We start from the raw sequence: 19,849 nt of genomic DNA, 5'->3' as shown, positions 1-19,849 counted from the left end.
TTCAGGGTTTCATCAGCCACAGTTGTTTTTAATTATATTTAGTAAAAGTAAAAAAAAAAAAAAAAATCTTACTAGTTCATTCTGTTGAACATCATACTATGTTGCTTTAATAATGGCAGCCACCAAATATTTTAAGGCTCACTGGCTTTGTCATGTCACAGCTCATGATGTCATAATTTCATTGTCACTATAACGTCAGGCTGACTTTTTACATTATATTGCCTGTCTTTACTTTCTTTTTTTCCTTTTTTTTATTCACATATCACATGTCAGCAAAAATAAAAAGGTTGTCTCATTATATTTTTTGCATGTTTGTGTCCAAAGTTGAGTTAGGGTGAAAATCTAAATGACAAAAGTATGACATTGTTTTGATTTTGGCAAATAATCTTTATGACTATCATGAATTTTTAAGAAAGAGCGCATTCAAGCTTTGGTTTAAAAGATGGTCATGGACACTACCATCATTATCATAGGAATATTGTGGATAGTGTATTAATTATACTGTAGTCCTCTCGTACGCAGTATCAGTGAGGCTGTAACTTTCAGTCACAAAGAGACTCTAAGTTTTAAACTTACATGACTAATTACGATTTGTTCATTTGTAAATGATGCGTGTAGCACAATTAACAAGCACATCACTTCTTCTCGTAACATTTAAACCATCATCGCACATGTTTCCCATTCATCAGTCATTGATAATCTGAACTCCCTGCCATCTGTTTGATTGATTGATTCTTTACTGAATATGTGCACTTCAGTTTATCACTGTGTACCACATTAACACCAGGCCTCCAGAGAGATCTTGAATGAGCCGAGGGCAGTTACTTGGGAATTTTCCCGGATTACAGTCCTGTCACTCGTGATGCATGTTAAAGGAGTACAGACGGTTTTTAAGCAAGTTCAGCAACATTTTCTTTGAATCTGTCCAGTTTCCAGCTGAGCGTGTGACATTACACAATGAGTTGCAGCAACATTAGAGTGTGTACTCACTGATGTGACAGTATGTTTGAGATTCAGAGTGAATTGTAGTTCACGTTAAATGTCCTGAACGTGTCGCTAACAGCAGCTGTTGTCCCTTTGCTTCTGTAGATGTTTGGAAACTGGACGTTTGGGACTCTGGTCTTCACTGTGTTAGTCTTCACTGTTACGTTCAAGGTAACCACGCATACACACACAGTATGGACAGTATCTGCACTCACAGAAGCACTCAAGGAAGGCTGAATGAAGCCTCACTGGCATGATTAAAGTGAGCTGTATATGACATGTCTCCTGTCTCTCTTGTAGTTGGCTCTAGATACTCATTACTGGACTTGGATCAACCATTTTGTCATCTGGGGCTCACTGATATTCTTTGTGGTCTTCTCTCTGCTGTGGGGAGGAATCATCTGGTAGGTTTGGAAAACAGTTTTATATTTCATTTTTTGATTCTTAAAATAATGTTGGATGGATTTCTTAACTCCTCTCTCCTCCTCTCCTCTCCTCTCCTCTCCTCTCCTCTCCTCTCCTCTCCTCTCCTCTCCTCTCCTCTCCTCTCCTCCAGGCCCTTCCTCAACTACCAGAGAATGTACTATGTGTTCATGCAGATGTTGTCCAGTGGTCCGGCCTGGCTCAGTATAATCCTTCTGATAACGGCGAGTTTGTTGCCGGATGTGGTAAAGAAGGTGATCTGTAGGGCGCTGTGGCCAACAACTACTGAACGCATACAGGTGGGTACAGTGCACATAACAGTACATACACAATACATAAATATATTGTATTATTAACTTAAAAAGTAATAAAATTGCATCTTAAATTGTACCGTTTTAAACCTAATTTTTGGTCCTGTCACAAACAGGATGTTGCGGCTTCATTTCTTCAGTAATATTAGCCTCTTTCTGTATTGTGAATATTAATCACTATTACTACTAACTCTAATGCAATGCAAATGTCTAACTGATGACTGTGGGTCAGCAGATGTATGCTGGCTTTGGCTATGTCCCTGCTCTGTTGGATGTAAGTCAGTAAGCTCCACTCTGTCTGTGTGCAGTGCTCCTTCATTTCTAAGTCTAAGACAATAGAGATGGTGTATATGTATTTTTTAGCAACGAACACTCAAAATATTTTATTAATGGAGAGTTAGTACTGCTGCAGAACCTGGGAGTGGGCGTTCTCCTGTGTAATCTACAGTAATGTTAATCGTCTGCAGGTTACAGTGTGGAAAGCATGCACTGAATTCGCATGAGTAAAAACTATGAAGTTTGAATAATAGAGATTTGGTGTTGAAGAGCTGGGCCTTGATGTTAGAGATAAAGTGCAGTGAGTTTGTCGTTATTAAACAAAGCAAAACTTCACTGTAAAGGACACTGTTTACAACACAGCCAGTAACAAGCAAGAAAACTTTATTCATGTTATCGAGGGTGTCACATGAAGAAGAAAAGGAAAAGAGGAGGAGATGAAATAGACACAAAAGAGAAAACGCACTGTATACAACACAATAATAGTTGGAAAAGTTTTTTAATTTATTCCAAAAACTCTGATTCCAGCTTCTCCAACATTTTGTTGTTTTTGACTGTTGGTTGGACAGATGAAGAGATTTGAGGAAACTGTGACTGTGACTCTAGCATTTTATAGACTAAAGGGTTAATTAATGAATTTAGAAAAGAATCTGCAAACTGATTGATAATGAAAAATAACAAAGACAAAAGAACAAATTGTTTTTCTAGATGTTTTTCTAGATGTTTGCTGATTTGTCTTCTCTGCAACAACTGAAGACACTAATCATACATTTTTAGATAATTAGATTAAAGACTAAACCACACCACTCCCAGGCTCTGGAATCTAGTCCGAGGAGCTTGTGATGAGCACAGCACTGATGTTATTTTTGGTGTAGATGCAGCACATGGTTAGCTAGGGACTTTCCTTCAGGCCCGTGTGATTGTTTCGATAGTTAGATCAGTTACTGCAGTGAATGAAGGAAAGTCGATGTGTACAGTCTGTTGTGTTTGTTTTCTTACTGTTTGCAGTGAGGTCTGAACTTTTGCCTTCTAATGACCTTAAAGCCTTTTCATGTGTCTTCTTCCATGACCTAAATTTCTCCTTTTCCCATGATGAGATATTTCTGATGCACTGACACAGACTTTATCTCTCGTCTGTTTAAATGTGAACACTGTGTATAATTCAGCCTCTCTCTGGAAGCCTCACAAGAACTTTTGCTTTCTGTTTTAAATCACATTGATCATGTAGCTCTTTAAAAGATCTGACTGATTCCCCTCTCCTCATTCACTCCTCCCTCTGACCGCCCTTATCCTCCTCTCCTGCCATACCCCTCCCTCTGGTTCTCCTCCGTGGCAGACTAAGCGTCGGTGCCTTGCCTCCGAGCCCTCCACCATCTTTATGCTGTCTCAGACCTCCAGCAGAATCAGTTTCTAACCCAGCCCTCCTGGAGGTGACCCTCTGCCTTTCCTCCTGTCTCTAATGTTCCCTCTTTCTCTCTGAATTTTCCTCTTTCTATATCCTCTTACTTTCTCCCTGCCCCTCGTTTGCATGAAGTGACTCTCTCGTCAGTCTGATTGCATGCCAGTGCATCTACGTCTTTGTTTTAGAAATCGGTTTCCTTTTTAAGTTTAGAATATGTGTATATTTATCTTTAAGTGGGAGACCCTTCATGTGTTTATGTCTGAATGTGTGTATGTGTTTGCGTGTGTGTGTGTATTTGCGTGTGTGTGTGTGCGTGTCCACAGTGTATGAGAGATAAAGCGTTTGAGAGGGCCCTGGCCTACCAGAGTACTGACTCGTTACTAGATGGAGTAGCTGTCACAGAAACCTAAGAGGTCTTCAGCACGGTAAAAGACACACAACCTTGCCAGTGTGTGTGTGTGTGTGTGTGTGTGATGGTTGGATCGGGTAATGGTGGTAATTTGGTAATGGATTAACATCCTGCAGTGATGGGGTTTACCTTGCCGTGGTGTGTGGTTCCCAGGTTTGACTTTTGGACGTTGTACCTGACTAACACGTGAGTTGTGGTGTGTTTGTTTGTGTGTCTGTGTGCGTTTGTGAACGCCGAATGAGCCGACACTTCTCCAGGTATTGTATAATATACTTGCATCCTGTTGGGTAATTCTTTACATGGAGCTCTGGCGCCCTCTAGTGACACATTTCAGCATCGCTACAGAGGCAGAAGACTGTTTACTCACAGTGGGACTGAGCGTTCATGCTTGTTTGTCACTTTTTCATTTGCATGGTTTGGTTTGGTTCTATAAAAGCAAGCTTATGGTGTTACATGGTGCTACAATATTTATTTATTTATTTTTTGTACTAATGTGTAATGTGCATTGCCTGTGTCTAAAAAGAGCGCACAGGACATTATTATCACAGCTGGCCAATTAGATTAAAGGCACTGCAATACTTTATTAATTATATTATATAAACAAACAACTGAATAGTCTGGTAATGCAGAGTTAGGACAGGAAATTGTCTTGTCTTGTGCAGTGGCTCATTTAGAACTCGCTTCTTCAACTGTAACCTTCCTTTAACTGAAGCTTGTGCTCTAATCTCTGCTCCAAAACATCAAGAGTAAAACCCCTGAGAGAGAAGAAGCCGATCAAATACAAAGTCAGTCTCCAGTTCATCCCAGAGGTGTTGGATTGGGTTTTGGGTTGAGGTCAGTCATTTTTTATGTCACCAAACTGGGAAAACTCTGGGAAAACAGCTCCAGACCATGCAAAAGTACGTGTCCACAATTTGTTAGTGAACCATATCACAGTGTGAATTTTGGCCAGCTGGGATAACAATGTCTCCTCAATGTATCTCCTCCACCTGCTGTCTGAGAGCTCTCTGCAGTTCTCCACAAGTAACATGCTTCCTTGTCTATTTTCACTTTTTCCTCCCTCTCTCCCTCTGTCTCTCTCAATCTCTCTCCTGCACTGTCTCCTTCTCCTCCCTCTTTATACTCACGCAGAACGCTGATAAACTGTATAAGGGCCAGCTCTCCGAGTTCACCCCCCTGGCATCTCTCCATGCCCCATCCAAGGCTGGCAGCCACCGGCGAGGCTCGGCCCACCAAAGGAACGCCCCAAACCCTCGAAGGTCTGAACCCTTTAGCAAGAAAGTCATGTTCACGCGCTGGCAAAGAGCACCAGACTACTGCACCTTCACCCCGCTCCTCCGGTTCGCAGATGGGTCCCGCCACCCAAGACAGGGACACGCTTACAGCGGGGCGGGGCCTGAGACCTCAGTCTAATTTATTTTTTGTTTGTTGTTTTTCTATTCTTATATTCTGATATCAGATACAATGGCATCAGTTTGGAGTTGAACTGAAGAAAAAGGAGTGATTATGATAAATTGGTCCAGATGTGGATCAGGTCACTGCTATCAGAGCTGGGAAGTAAAGTCACCCAAAAGTAACTGAATTTGTTCATGTTACTGAGCTGGCGTAACCTTCATAACTACTCCCAGGTCAGCAGCCGAGTATGGCACAAAGCACTGTGGGACGGCTCTGGGAAGGAATCCATCCACAGGGCCTCGCTCACCGCCACGACATGCAAAGGGCTCAGTGTACCGATGTCACAATGAAATGAAAGTGATTTCATAAAGCACATTATGTCACACTAAAAATATGTGCACTGGCCCTTTAAATCCATCTGCCTCTGACAGCGGGCAGCTGAAGTGTACTTTTCTCTAATTAGTAGGATTTATATGACTTTTTAAAGACTGATCATGGTGTGTTGTGACTGGAATTGTGCTGCTGCTGCTGCTGCTGCTGCTGCTGCTGCTGCTGATGCTGATGATGATGATGATGAAGATAGTACAGGCACAGGCTTTCTCTGACCAAACATTTTCTTTTCTTTAATTCCTCTCTTTATTTCCTTCTTTCCATCTGTCTCTTCTGCCTCTTTATAGGACTAACTGGTGTTGCCTGTGCGCAAACCTGTTATCCCGAAATACTCCGTAGGACTCTGGGGTCAGATCCTACAGCATTGTAAGGAGGGGTGTGGTAGAGAAGTGAAGCTTGAGTGTTTGAAAAGTGGATCTGAGTCGGCCTTTTCTTCCTCTTTTATTACTTATTCTTTATTCTGTCTTAAAGAAAAAAAGACCAACTTTAGCTCCACATCCAACACTTCAGCTTTTAAACTCACCTGTAGGTAGTGTAGAGTGTGTGGGGGGGTAGTGTGTGCATCTGTGTGCTGATAGCTAGTGGTCGTGTTAGTGTTTGTGCTGTATTCATCTCTGCAGGATCTCCTTCTCTCTTATTGTCTTTGAAGCACTTTAACTATAGATATTCATCTTATATTTATCTATAATGCTGAGAGACTAATCTAAGTTTTTCTGCCTTGTTGATTTAGTGATAGAATCCAGTAGAAATGGCTGTGTGACGGCTTGCTAGCTGTTTCTTAATGCCTTAATGTCAGCAATGTAAATACCACAGAGATTATGAACCAAAGAACCTGAAGAAAGAAAAACCTGACCTCCTCAAGGCAACAACTGAGCGATATAATTAGATGTGTGGTCTGTAAATCAGTTGTCGAGTTTGGGGAGGTTTGATTTTTGGTTGCATATTATTTCAGCACCTTAAAAATTTACAACCAATCATAACGCAAGGATTCTATCAAGTGCTCCAAACTAATTGATGCCTTAAATTAGTAGTTAATATTTCTGAGATTTGCTCATTGATCATATAGACATTTATTCAGGAGAACACACATATAATCATAACTGTAACACTGTAATATACACTGACAGACACACAACCTCCATATAACAGACAGCGCAGGAAAAAAAGTATAAAATGAAACAAATATCTAATAATTAATTTAACTTATTTCCATTATATTTTATTAATTCCATGCAGGTGCACAGGTCAGTGCACAGTCACTAAAACCTCTGCTTCTCCTGCAGCAGAAAACAATACAAGTGTTTTCTAATGTGACTCATAAATTAGATTTAGACTCGCTTTCATGTTCTCAGTTTTGGCCGACGTCATGTTTGCCAGAGTGAGACGTTTACTCCCCTTCTTGCTGAGAGTCACAAAAGAAGATCGACCACCATTCCCATGCAGGTACCACCAGCGGCCAGTTAGCTTAGCTTAGCACAAAGACTGGCAACAGGGGGAAACATGTAGCCTGGTTTTGTGAAAATGTATCACACCTCTAAACCTCTAATGTATTATTAGAGAAGATGAATATTCATTTGTTCGGAAGCTGTAGAGGTGTTTGATCAAAGGTAAAATAAATCCACCTGCCAGCTAAGCTAAGCTGAACGTCTCCTGGCTGTAGCTTCGTATTGATCATCCAAACATGAGAGTGGTATCAATATTCTGATCTGACTCTCTGCAAGAAAGCTGTTTATTTAACTGATTCATGAAAAATATTATTTCATTGTTTTCAAGCTCACCTTGAAGTCTGCACCTTCGAAAGTAAACCGTTTCTTGACTTAACTGAGCAGTAATATAAATGGAACAGCCAACACCTCTGTTATAGTAAAGGGCAGTGCCATGTTATAGAGGAAAATGCTGGTTTGTTACATGAACAAAAGTTGAAAAAAAGAGTGACAGAAAAGTGAACATTTCAGGCATAGGACTGTCGTCAATAGTAAATGGCACCTCAAGGTTTTTTTTTGTTTTTTTTGTGTGATTCAGATCCAAACTTTGACCTGTTCTGTTTGGTGAAATCACAGTCAGATGTGCCTGAGTGCAAAACTGACTCATTGAACGTTAGTGCGCTCGGTGGAGTTCGTCACTTAGCAGACGTTGTGAAAAGATTTCTCATATTTCTGTCTTTCATCATCAGTCAGCTTGTAGTTTATGAGCTGTAGGAAATTCAGGTATCAGACATTCATACTCATAACTCATACGGATGCTGTTCCACGTTATGTTGTCAACAGAATACATTTGTGAGGTGTTTTAGTTTTGCGTGTTAGATTGATTATAGCATCTCATTGCTCATCGCTCATGCTCTTCAAAGCCTTACGATGGTGTAACAAGAGTGTAATGAGATTATCTACTGTCAACTGTGCAGTCTATGAATTCTGTCTTACACTTTTCCTGTTTCAACTCTTACCCTCTCTCTGTCTTTCTAGCTCTCTCGCTCTCTCTGTCTCTCTCTTTCTCTCTCTCTGCTGAAGTGATGTGGAAGTTTTCCTACCTCTGTGACAGCCGCCTCCACCCGTCCTCATCATCACCCTCTTCGTCTGTCTCGGCCATTCTTCCATAGGTCTGTCCATCCATCCATCTACGCATCCGTACATGAGACAGAGTAGAAGTAACGTTTTGTACTCTACTTTGAATAGTCTTTTGAACCAAAGCCTTGTTGCTGCTAGAGATACTTGTAGCTGCTTTACATTAGGTGCCTTGTGGTAGTTTCTCTGTCTGTGCTGAACTGTCTTTGCTTGCTTTTATGTTACATTTACGACTAATAATATTTGGCATTCGGATGGGAAAGCACTGCAGATGATGGATGTGAATGTAAAAGTTAATCTTATGCAGATTCTACTGTTCAAGAAGACTCATTTGGAACAAATACAGCACTGAAATATTATCGTTAACACACAATCGATGAACAAATTAATCACCACTTGCACCAAAACATTCAACGACTTATTTTAATGTCTGTTTTTTATTCTTTTTATTCAAAATTTTTTTATATATGTCCAAGAGGGCATTTGTCTCTGAAATGTTATTTTTACTGTTTTCATTAATGTATAAAGTATAAAATTCCCATACACCACGTGAGGAGTGAGTGACGGTCTCACTCAGTGGTCAGAGCACACTGGAAAGATCTTTAATCTTTATTTTAAAGACATAGGAAACTTGAAGAGCTCCAGCTCTGCTTGATCAATCAACTGCAGTCGATCAATATTACAAACTGGGATTTTTTTTAGAAAATATTCAGTGTATGTTTCCTTTAATGTCTGACTTGAGATTCTGGTTTTCTACTTCAATATTTATATAAAAACAGTAATACTATCGGATTCTGAGGTAAAATCCACTTGTCTCTGTGATTTGCTGATTAAAGGGTCAATTCGGCCAAATTACAAAAGGAAAAAGAAAAAGCATAAGATAATGATTTAAAATGACATGCTTGGTGTGGAAACAAATCTTAGGGATACATATCTCTATATTAAAAATAAAAACCAAAACTATATCTGCATGGGTTGATGTCACTAGAGGTAATTGAGAAAATACTGGGGGGTTTTTGTTGTTGTTTTTTTGTAATTTGGGTGAACTGGCCCTTTAATATTCTCAGGCTCGTGAATGTAAAACATGTAATCAAGGATCCTGTTCTTCCTCCTGCTGTGTGTGAATTCAAATTGGGCTTTGACAGATACACGCTCGTGAGGGGAGATGTTTGTCAACCATAACTGTGTGCCAGTATTCAGTATTGTAATATCTGACTGTTTTCCCACCTGAATCCATAAGTAATAAGAGAAATCAATATAATTGTTGACTAAGATCATCCCAGAGAGTAGCTGATGGCTCTTGCATAAAGAGAATCACCAGCACAGAAGCTTTTATTCTTTATTATTGGAGTTTTTTAATCAAGCCTGGCTGAATATTGGCATTTAGAGGCACCTGGGAGTCTTTCATTGACTATACGAATTATTGCCATACAGTCAGGCAACATCCTGTAACTGGGATCCATATAAGTGAATGAATACGTTATAAAATAAATCCTTCAGATTTTTTTGTATGTATGTTAGAGGTCATGTGAGGCTTTGTTTGTCTTTTTTTTTTACTTTCTGGAAACTGTATTTGTGTGTCTTATTTGTGTAGTACAGTTTTCTAACAGCCGTACTGGGTTGTGACAAAACAACACTGGACATGTATGTTTGCATAGCTTTAAAGACTTCACATACAAAAAAGAAGAGATTTCTGTGGTGTTAGCTCAGATACACCCCTGCACTGAACCGTCTCGTCTGATGATTGACACTTTGCTGTAGAAATTTTCAAAGCCATTAATGGTGGATTTAAGGTCTTACTGTACCAATCACTCTTGTCCTCACTGTCCTGATCTTTCAAGACCACCTTAACTGACAGCCTTCAAACCGAATGTTATCTTTTCTCTTTTACAATGGATTACTGTATAGTGTTCTGTATTCATAACCAACAGTATCTATAATCGCTGTACACTCGGATACGGTATATACACATGTATACAATATATAAATGTAGTTATGTTAATTAATGTACAGTTTTGGGGTCTTTTTGTATACAGTTTTTAACAGAGTCATATGGAGATTTACTTGTGGATTTTTGCCAACCTTTCTGTAGCTATCTATAGCAAACAACTGTACATTTGCTTCAAAATAAAAGCCAGAAGTGGAAATGTGAAACTAGAGATAATGTGGTTTCTTCTTCATGAGTTATAGTAAGTGCACTTCCTGCATCAGCCACAGGGATGCAGTAGAGTATTTCTGATGTGTCAAGACCTTTTTTTTTTTTTTTGGAGCCATTTAAAGATCCGAGTTGACAAATCAAACGCGCCCGAAGAGTTTCCAAGTACCTGAAGCTGATGAAAGTATGTTTCATGAGAAGTCAGAGCATGTGCATCTAACTAACCTCTGTTCACACACACTGTGTTTTCTCCAATTAAAGTACCAGCTGTGTTGAAAATGTTTTTAAAAAAAAAAAGAAAGAAAAAAAAAAAGACAATTTTTAGATTTAATGTCTTCCCCAAAGTTGCTTCAGGGCTGCTGTCTGCACCATCTGAGGATGTCAACAAGATTAGGATGGAGGTTTTGGATCGATTGGATTCCCTTCATCCTTTTCACTTCTCATCTGCGCTGATCTCCACGTCCTCTCCTCCACAGCTGGCAGCCGCTGAGACCTGCTAGTGTGTCTGACAAGGATGGAGAAATAACTAGGGCACGACTGTCAGAGGTGAAATCACGGGAGGGGGGGTGGGGTGGGGTGGGGGGGTGGCTGGGGGATTGCACATAAGAAAAGTAGATGTTGAAAAGTGGCAGTGCATTTTCTACCTTCGTCCCCAAGCTGATTTTTTTTTTTTTCAGGAGCTGTTCTTACCAAGTTAAAGTGTAGTGACTCATTCAGTCACTTTCAGAATGAGAGCAGAACGACTTAACAAACTCTTAAGGTTTTACCACCTATTTCATCAACTCCAACACCTCTAAAAACTTAAACTATAAATACATACTATGTCTACCTTTGATTTCATTTTAATGGTGTATTACTTAAAATACACAGACAGGTGGGAGGTGTAATTTAAGGTGCAATAAGTCCTTTAGAACCTCTTCACCATCTGTTTAGACTTCCTTCACGTCAAACTGCCTGAGGCTGAATCGCTTGAAGCACATTAGTGAGACATAATAACACACTTTTTTTTTTTTTAAGGTAGGTGTTATGTGTGTCAGTAAGTAGCTGTAACAAAGAATGTTAGATTAAGATGAATTCACACCCCCAGTCACACGGATATACTCAGTGTGTCGAGTAGATCCACAGAATGACATGGTGGAGACGGAAAGGGGACTGGCAGAGAAATGTCTCGGGATCATCGGCTCATTTTTCCATCAGGCCGAGAGTCAGACTTATCCGCCTGAAGCTGCAGCGAGCAACAGGTGACTTTAAAATATCTGCACACAAAGCCAAGAACGCAGAAACTTCTCTGCAACCACAACAGATTCAAAAACCATGACATGTGGCTACTTGTCCCCCCCCCCCCCCCCCCCCGTTCCCCAGCGTTGATGCTAAACTAAGCCAACAGCTCCAGCTCCTTATTAACCATTCAGAAACGAGAGGAGGTGTAAATCTTCTCATCTAACTCCAGCAGGAAAGCGAACAAGTGATGTGGGCAAAACAAGCTCCACCAGCTGTTCTAATTTTGCATTTTTGGAGACTCCAAAAAGAAATCAACAGTTAATTATTTTAAAGTTAACTCACTTTCTTCACTTAAATTCAGCTCAAACTGATGCGTTGTCTGTGTTGGACGTTTCTAGGATGATAAATAAAGTCATGACAGATAATAGATCACATGCTGTGTGTTATTATTAAGCACTCTGGCCATGTTGACCTGCTTTAGGGGGATTTAAAGGGAATCGATTTGTTAATTTGATTACTAATTATCAATCAGCTCTCAATTACAGACATTTTGACACCTGCAGTAATAGCAGTGAGTGTGTGTGTGTGTTTGTGTGTTGTTGCACATTTCTGTGCCCAGCAGTAGGTCTGACAGTCAAACTAGCTTTAAATTATTAGACCTACCCACCACACACACACACACACACACACACACACACACACACACACACAGACTCTTGTCTCATGGTTGTAATGTCAGTGTGTGTCTCTATTCACGGTATTAAATGGAGGGAGGTGATGGAGGCAGCCACACGTGAAATCTACGAATTAGCTGTGAAATTGCTGTTATTTGCCACCGATTGTTTATGACTCAGTACACAGTGTGTTGTTTTTTTTTTGTTTTTTTTGGGGGGTGGGGGGGATTTCTCTTTTGTCTGTACAAAGGGCTTTCTCATTATTATGTCCTGGCTTTTAAGGGAGTTGTTTGAGGATGGATGCACACACACACACACACACACACACATACACACACACGCTCTCACCAACAGGGAAGTTCACAAATTGAGCGTGTTCGGTGAGATTTAACACAAAAAATCTTAAAGGAAATTTTAAAATTGAACATGTAACATTTGAACAAAATTTTCTGTTGTTTCTGGAAATGAAACTGTGATTGGCTTCTTCTTTCTCCACCTCATCTTCTTCTCCTCCTAGATTTTCTATCACCTTCAGCTTCGGCATCTCGGCTTCTCGGGGGAAATTGTGCAGAAACTTTATTCCATCGGTCGTCTCGTCTTGTCATGTCTTTGTCACTCTCGTCAATGTCCTGGCACACAATAAAGTCAAATACAATACGAGACAATGAGCCTTAAAGACTTCGAGTTAGCTGAATGCTGAGGGGGCTGTAGATGTCATCTGGTGCTGTATGCACACCATGATGCACACACAGTTACATGACAGTCTATATAGGCTATATATATGTATGTATAGGTACCATTTAATAAGACTACCCATATAAATGGGTTATAATTAGGCTATTAATTTGGTTGTTAACACTTTAAAATCTTTGTTCAATAAATCTTTGTAGACAATTGTAAACAAGTTATAACAGTATTCATACATTGATGCAGGCTCACTACTTGGCAAGATCAAGTTAATGCTTACTACTCATTAATCTTACTAATGAGTTAATCTTATAGTAACTCACTAATAAATGGTGATGTGTTTCACACGTCACATTAAGGCTCCCTCTTACCAGTTAAAAGTGGTAGTAAGATTAATGAGAATATGAAAACAGTGTATAACTTGTTTAGAATTGTTTATTTATGATTTTATAAAGTGTTAACAAGCTAATTAATGAACTAGTTATAAATCATCTATAAAGCCCTTAAAAGGGTAGTCTTATTGTAAAGTCATACATACAGAATAGACTGGTATATGTATGGGCTTACTGATGACCGATGGGTTGGGCCTTTATGGGATGATAAATAAAGCTGAAAAAAAATGGAAGTCATGACATAATATATCACATGCTGTGTGTACAAATGTACATATAAATATATCTAAATATATATAGCATTTTTTATGATTTCTTTGAAAACAGGTGAAACAGCGCCCCTCTGGGTCTGTGTGGTCAAAAGGGGGCGTTACACCCACATTAACCGAAGTGACGCCAGGTGAAAGTTCATGTCACTTAATTGAAAAGCAATTAAGCGTCAAACGGTGAAAAACGACCGTTACAGCGCTGAGAAACTGTGACACGTCGCTCTGAAGTGAAACCTGTCGAGAAACCACAGGAGAAACAAAGGAAAGCCACCAAACAAAAGAAACGTAAGACAATTTAAAGTAAACCACGGCAGGAGTTAGCTAACAGTAATGTAGCGTTAATGATGTCGGTTAATTAGCTTTATGATTGACTGTTCAGCCAGCAGAGACAGAGACAGAGAGAGGAGAGGAGCACCTGCTAACAAACAGGTGGACATTAAACATGAGGGACACTTCGTCTTCATGAGAGACAGGAGAGAGGACTTATACTTCAAATGTGAGTCAAATACACAGTCTGTCTGTCTGTATGTTTGTTTTTCCCCGGATGTTTAAACGTCCCTCCAAGACTTCCTGTTTCCTGTTTATTTAACTCTTTGCTGTGGTTTTGCTGATGGTTTGTTATGCTTGCTATGGTGTTAGCCTAAACACTGGAGCTGTTGTGTTGTTGTTGTTGGTGCAGAGGCCTTTAAAAATATTTTATTACTCCAGTTTTGTATGTGCTGGTTGCTCAGACACCTGTTGACTGTGATTTGAGACTGTGCAGAGGCTCTGCTACTTCCTCATGTCTGGTTTTTAAGCTGTGTTGTAGGTGGAGTAATGACCTTTATTAACCCTCCAAGGTCATCAGGATGTTTCTGTTAACATCTTCGCTATAAAACAAACATAGACATGTGGTGTAAATGTTGTTTCTAGACTCCAGTCTCTGGCTCATACTGTTGCCAGATCATATGTGACTCATAGCCGGAGCTGGAAGGCCAATAATCAGGCCTCGAACATTTGGTTCATTTTTAAGCATTTATTATACATTTATCTACAGTCCTGTAGGTCTTGTGTGCCTGTCACGTAGATATAAGCAGGTTAGTCATTCAGCATCTTTGAATATATGTTTGTATTATTCAGCACCAATCTGTTCCTGGATCAGAGCAGATGCTTTGTGGTATTGTTTGTATTTTTGTATGAGGATACACATGATATTTGCATTATTTCTTTGTGATGTGAACCTAAATCTGTTGCCTTAGATTTAGTTAATCTAGCGGGCCTCAGTCTGACCCCTTGTGGTTTTAAATTGGCCAGAACCACCACTAAACAGAAAAGAGGTGATAGCCTGATTCATGTTGATGGAGGCTAAATATGGGACGCAGGCTGATTCACGCCGATGACTGTCGCCTCTTACAAGTGCAGAAACAAACTAATCTGATTAGTGTGCATCCCCCTTATCAATGCTGAATGGAGTCCAAGTACCAGAGGCAGAAATATGACATTTTCCTGCTGTTTTCTGCTATGAACTCATTTCCCTTTTCTTCACCAATAACGAAATCACAAGTAGTGATTCAGACATTGAATTATGTCTTGAAGTGTTTGTAAACTGTCACAGCCTGCTCTCCTCAGTAATCCCTTTCTCCTCCCTCCATCCCATCTATCAAACCTCCAATCTCCTCCTTTTTTTAAAAAATCTTTTTATATTTAGCCCAACGACTTCCTCTCCAGCCCTCTGTCTGTACTCTCCTCCTCCCTCGCTGTTGTCTACCAATCAGGTTGATCGATTTTTATGCCTCTTCATATCGAGCAGAGCAGCCGTTGTCAAATAAAGGTCGCCTGTCCCTGCTCAGACACACACACACACACACACACACACACACACACACAAACGCACACACGCACGCACATACTGACACACACGGCAGAACAATTCAGCCTCGGTTTTCTGTTTATCATATTGCTTTTCTCTCTTTATTAATCTCGACTCGTGTTGTCTGATCAAACACAACTCGGTGGTACTAAGGTGTAATGATTATAGAGAATAGGTATCTGTCAATGAAGAGGTCAATCAATCACATTAACGTATTGGTACTTTGAGTTTGACTGAGTGATCATTGAAGAGTTTGGATTCTGAAGCCTCCGCCTTGTTCCTTTGAGCATTCACTCAGTTTCTTAGCTGTGTTTCCTTCCGAACATCAGCAGTAGTCGGTCACTTCTGCTGGTTATCACTTTTTACTGTGAAAGCTACATGCTGTAACGGTGCATGCATACAACACCTTGGTAGTTTTTTGGTTAAAATAAAAATACAAATAAGACGTAGCCACATACTGGCGCAGCGTTTTAAAGCAGCTGATGACTCCAGTTGTTGAATTGCACCTGAGACTCTGCTCGTCTTTAGAAAAACCAGCTAAGGCCATTTTTTGCTCTTTCTGCTCGACTGTCGTATAAATGAGTTCAGATGTTTTAGCTTTTGAAAATGTGCCCAAATTTCACACATCCAAAGACGGAAAAGAACATCATTCAGTTTTTGTGGATGCTGGTGGTAGCTTTTCAAAAGGGGGGGGAAAAATGGCATTTTCAAAAATATTACACAGAGAAAAAGAGTAGCACGCAGAGAGCAAGCCACCAAGCTGGAGCGTATAAACAAAGAACAACCTTGTTTGTGCTCTTACTTCCTAAAATACCTTTTGTCTATCTAAAAAAGTTGGTCATGAATTTAAATATAAAACATAATTTCACTGATGAAATGACTTAGCACGTTTTCATATTGTCAGGGATCACAGAAGTTTCTTTTTTTTTTTACCTTTTTAATGACCTTGACTATTAAAGCACGTTCCTTTTTAAAAGTTCATTTGTTAGCCCTAGCTGCAGTGTCACCGCACAGTTACTGTCAAACATACCAATGATAAATAGACCAAAACACTAGAGTGCGACACATGAGACGCACTGTATCTCTGTCCATGTGTGATCACTGTGTGTGTGTGTGTGTGTGTGTGTGTGTGTTTTAGTGTAGTTACTATCAATCTCATATAATCGCTATGACCCTGCCTCAATGTTCAAAGGCCTGAGCTGTCGCAGGCCTGCTCATGGACGTGTGGGTTATCCTTCATTTTAAAAAAACAAAGCTGTCCTTTAGCTAGGATACTAAATATATTGTACTGTATTTTGGACCATTAATATTTTTTTCTTTTGTCTAAGTTCTAAGAGCTGCATGTATGCTGCACCCATAATTCTTGCATAGGCTACAATACAAGCAAAAAAAAATGAAAGATTTAAATTACCGTCTTATAGAAGCATATGTGCACATGAACTCCTTTTGTTGGACAGACTGTACCCTTTGTATTCTGTGATATTGTGTATAGCCAGGTTGTTTCTACTGTGAATACAAGGCGGGGTCGAGTTTAATTAGTGGGTGAAATTCGTTCCCTGCCATCACTTCTTTCAACAGGAGGCTTTCTGGTCTTCTGTGGGAATAGGGAGGCCCAGTTTGTGTGTGTGTGTGTGTGTGTGTGTGTGTGTGTGTGTGTGTGTGCGCGTGTGCATGTGCCTGAGACAGAGGGAGATCCCCTTTCCCCCCAGGGTTGTATCATTACATGGATAATTAGGCCAGGTCAGCCTGAGAAAGAAGAAAGCAAGGGAGCAATTCCACTGAATTCAAGAGGACCTCTGTCTGAATCATACAGGTTTTGAAAAACTTTTATTTCACACACACATGGGGCACACACTCAAGAGAATAACCTTGGTTTTAAGTGAAAGAGATGAGCCCCTTTCAGTTTGGTCTAGTGTCACTGTTTGGGTTCATAAGTGTGACTGAAGAGATGTCTCTCCCCCTCCTCTCTGTTGCAGTGACTGGATATAACAGAAAATACAGTTACAGTATAAAGTCATGGTGACAAAATCACGCACGCTCACTAAATATAATCTATTACAATAATGTTCCAAAACCAAACTCTGTGGTCAACGTGACAAATGATAAATCGTGTGTCACTAAATCATCATCCAAAATGTGTGACTGCTCCTGGAGGCTCTCCTGACTTCTAAAAAGATTTCTGTCAATTGTTGCATGATGTTTGTCCTGCATTATGATGATGAACGCTACAAGATAAAAGTTGAAGTCACGTACTGGTGATCTCAGTGGTGATCATTGGAGGACCAGTGAGTTCAGCATTCAGGATGCTGTTTAGTGGTCTGAACAGAAAGCACTAAACTAATTGTTAATATTTTATTAATCTACAATGCCGGTTTACTGTTGCATCTTAAATGTTACGCAGCCGCCCGTCACTAGTTTTCGCAGAAGGACAGATGGCATCTCGTAAAATCTTGTGTCGTTCGTTTTGCAGATAGTTTTGCAGATACTTTATGCTTCTGGCCGTATCTTTGGGGCCGCGGTCATGCTGCAGAATGAATTTGGGATACCAAATTTCATATTGGATCAGAATCTAAACAATAAAGTGCCTAAAACTTTTGAATACTGTTGTCAGAAGTCAAACTTGTGACCTTCATGGCTGGCAGTATGCTGCTCTTTAGACATGTTCTGAAATTTGTAGCATTATAGAGAGGAAATCGTGTTTCAGATGTTTTTAGTCGAACTTCCTTTATTTGACCACAGCTTCATGTTTTTAAATGGCCAAGAAGGGGTTGAACCAAGAGCTAAGTTTCCAGACGTTTTTGTACTGCAAAAGCGCCTGATTGATAAAGTCGGTTTTATGAATTCTTTTATGGAGCTTGGACGGGGAAGAACATCCAGTGAATACCATTTCTCAACCTCTTTTTTTCACAATGATCTGACAAGGAAATAAGCCATCATACTGTGCTAGAAAAAGAGAAGGCGTGAAGGAGCAAGGACGTACAAAACGGATAATTGAGGATTGTTGGTTTGTCAGTCTGTCTGTCTATCTTAGGTGATATTTCACTCTTACAGTAGCTTACCTTGCTTGTAATCAATTGGTTTGGACTGAGGATTCATATTTCTCCTCGTCCTTCCATTTAACTCTGTTCACTTAAAGATACAAACCACACTGAGTCAATTCAAACTCCTACACTCTCACTCATTCAACTTAACTCCACCCACACACACACACTATCTAACATGTTTACCTCTCTTCACATTCCTCGGTCCCTACTGAATTGCTCAAATCTGAGCAGCCTTGGTAACTGCATTCACTTTTGTTAGCATTTGTTCTTGTCTTCCTTCTTCATCTCTCTCTTTTTCTCCACTCTCAACCGCTGTGTTTCTTTTTCCTCCAACCTTGGATGCCTGAGAGTCGCTATTCTCAAGGTGGGTCTGTTGACAATAGGATATATCTGGGAGGCCGTAGTAACCGTAGTTACATTTTTTTTAATCTTCTGGAGGTTTTCAAGGATTGTGGAGCTGAATACAGTATTAGTGCAGGCTGGGCTGATACTTGGACCCAATTGGTGTCATTCACTTCTTTATCGCAGAACTTCATCCCTGACCACAGCTGTAAATTTACTATTACCTATCTGTATGAGCATGTAATGTAAGGTTAAACTGACTGCAGTAAAGGTGAGAGCAGTAATTGCAATGGCCATAAATGATTTAACATTAGCGTCTCCAAACACGTGTACTGTTTCCCAACTCCTCCACCATTACTTTTACAGATGGTTGGTGAAGTGAGCCTGAACACACACACAGTACTCTCTCATACGCTGCCGTGCGGGGCCAGTAAAGAGACTCATCGGCCCAATGATGTGGTGGGATTTCTCGCAGAGCCAGGATGGTGTCGATTAACTTTGAAAACAGTTTGGGTGATAAGCACTGCTTTGGTGTTTTTAATTTTTGGACATGCACTGTAGTAACCTCAGTAATGAAAAATTTGTGTAGACCCATCTCCAGTAGTTCAGTAATCAGACTATAGAAGCTACTTGTCAGTTTCAGTTTTAGTTGGATGAAGAATTAGATTATTTTCAGTACTACAAAGATGCAACACTACCTCTAATGATCTTCCCCTTCATCCTGTCCTGCCTGAAGTCTTTGTCGATCACATTCAAACCATTAAAGCTGCCAAGAAACACGGTTAGGCGTATACATGGCCAAGAAATCATTAACTAAATGACTTGATCAAGCCGAGGGAAAGATTGCTTAAAGGAAACATTTTATGTTGGTAGGAGATAGGGTGCACACATTGGTGTACCCAACAGTCTACCTCAAACTAAGATTTTTTTTGTTGCATAAAAATAAAATGTTGATAACAATTGATTTTTCCTGTAAAAAAGATCCGTCTCTACTGTAAGTGCCCAGAACAACAAATGTAATGTAGCTTTTACTGTAGTTCTGACTGGTCGAATCATTATTATGTT

At 40.0% G+C, this 19,849-nt stretch overlaps 1 protein-coding gene and 1 long non-coding RNA gene across 9 annotated transcripts in view; both read left to right on the top strand.

The window, feature by feature from the left end:
* Window positions 1-10,305, top strand: part of atp11a (ATPase phospholipid transporting 11A) — a 46,121-nt gene extending 35,816 nt beyond the window's left edge. For 3 of the 6 annotated variants that reach the window (XM_056370484.1, XM_056370485.1, XM_056370486.1), the window contains 4 exons: window positions 1,090-1,155; window positions 1,285-1,388; window positions 1,541-1,706; window positions 4,937-10,305. In XM_056370484.1, the coding sequence (XP_056226459.1) occupies window positions 1,090-1,155; window positions 1,285-1,388; window positions 1,541-1,706; window positions 4,937-5,218 (618 nt within the window). In that variant the 3' untranslated portion in view covers window positions 5,219-10,305. Of the gene's footprint in view, window positions 1-1,089; window positions 1,156-1,284; window positions 1,389-1,540; window positions 1,707-3,330; window positions 3,425-3,719; window positions 3,822-4,936 lie in introns of all 6 variants that reach the window. The other 3 variants (XM_056370489.1, XM_056370488.1, XM_056370487.1) reach the window with 2 other exon arrangements.
* A 3,261-nt stretch (window positions 10,306-13,566) lies between these two features.
* The window catches only part of LOC130165570 (uncharacterized), a 74,053-nt gene continuing 67,770 nt past the window's right edge, over window positions 13,567-19,849 (top strand). For all 3 annotated transcript variants that reach the window (XR_008826837.1, XR_008826838.1, XR_008826836.1), the window contains exons 1-2: window positions 13,567-13,834; window positions 13,929-14,045. This is a non-coding gene — a long non-coding RNA (uncharacterized LOC130165570). The remainder of the gene's footprint in view (window positions 13,835-13,928; window positions 14,046-19,849) is intronic.

The sequence above is a fragment of the Seriola aureovittata genome, chromosome 24, assembly GCF_021018895.1.
Source record: "Seriola aureovittata isolate HTS-2021-v1 ecotype China chromosome 24, ASM2101889v1, whole genome shotgun sequence".
Lineage (NCBI taxonomy): Eukaryota > Metazoa > Chordata > Actinopteri > Carangiformes > Carangidae > Seriola > Seriola aureovittata.
The sequence above is the reverse complement of the archived record's forward strand: the minus strand, read 5'-3'. Positions and strand labels throughout refer to the sequence as shown.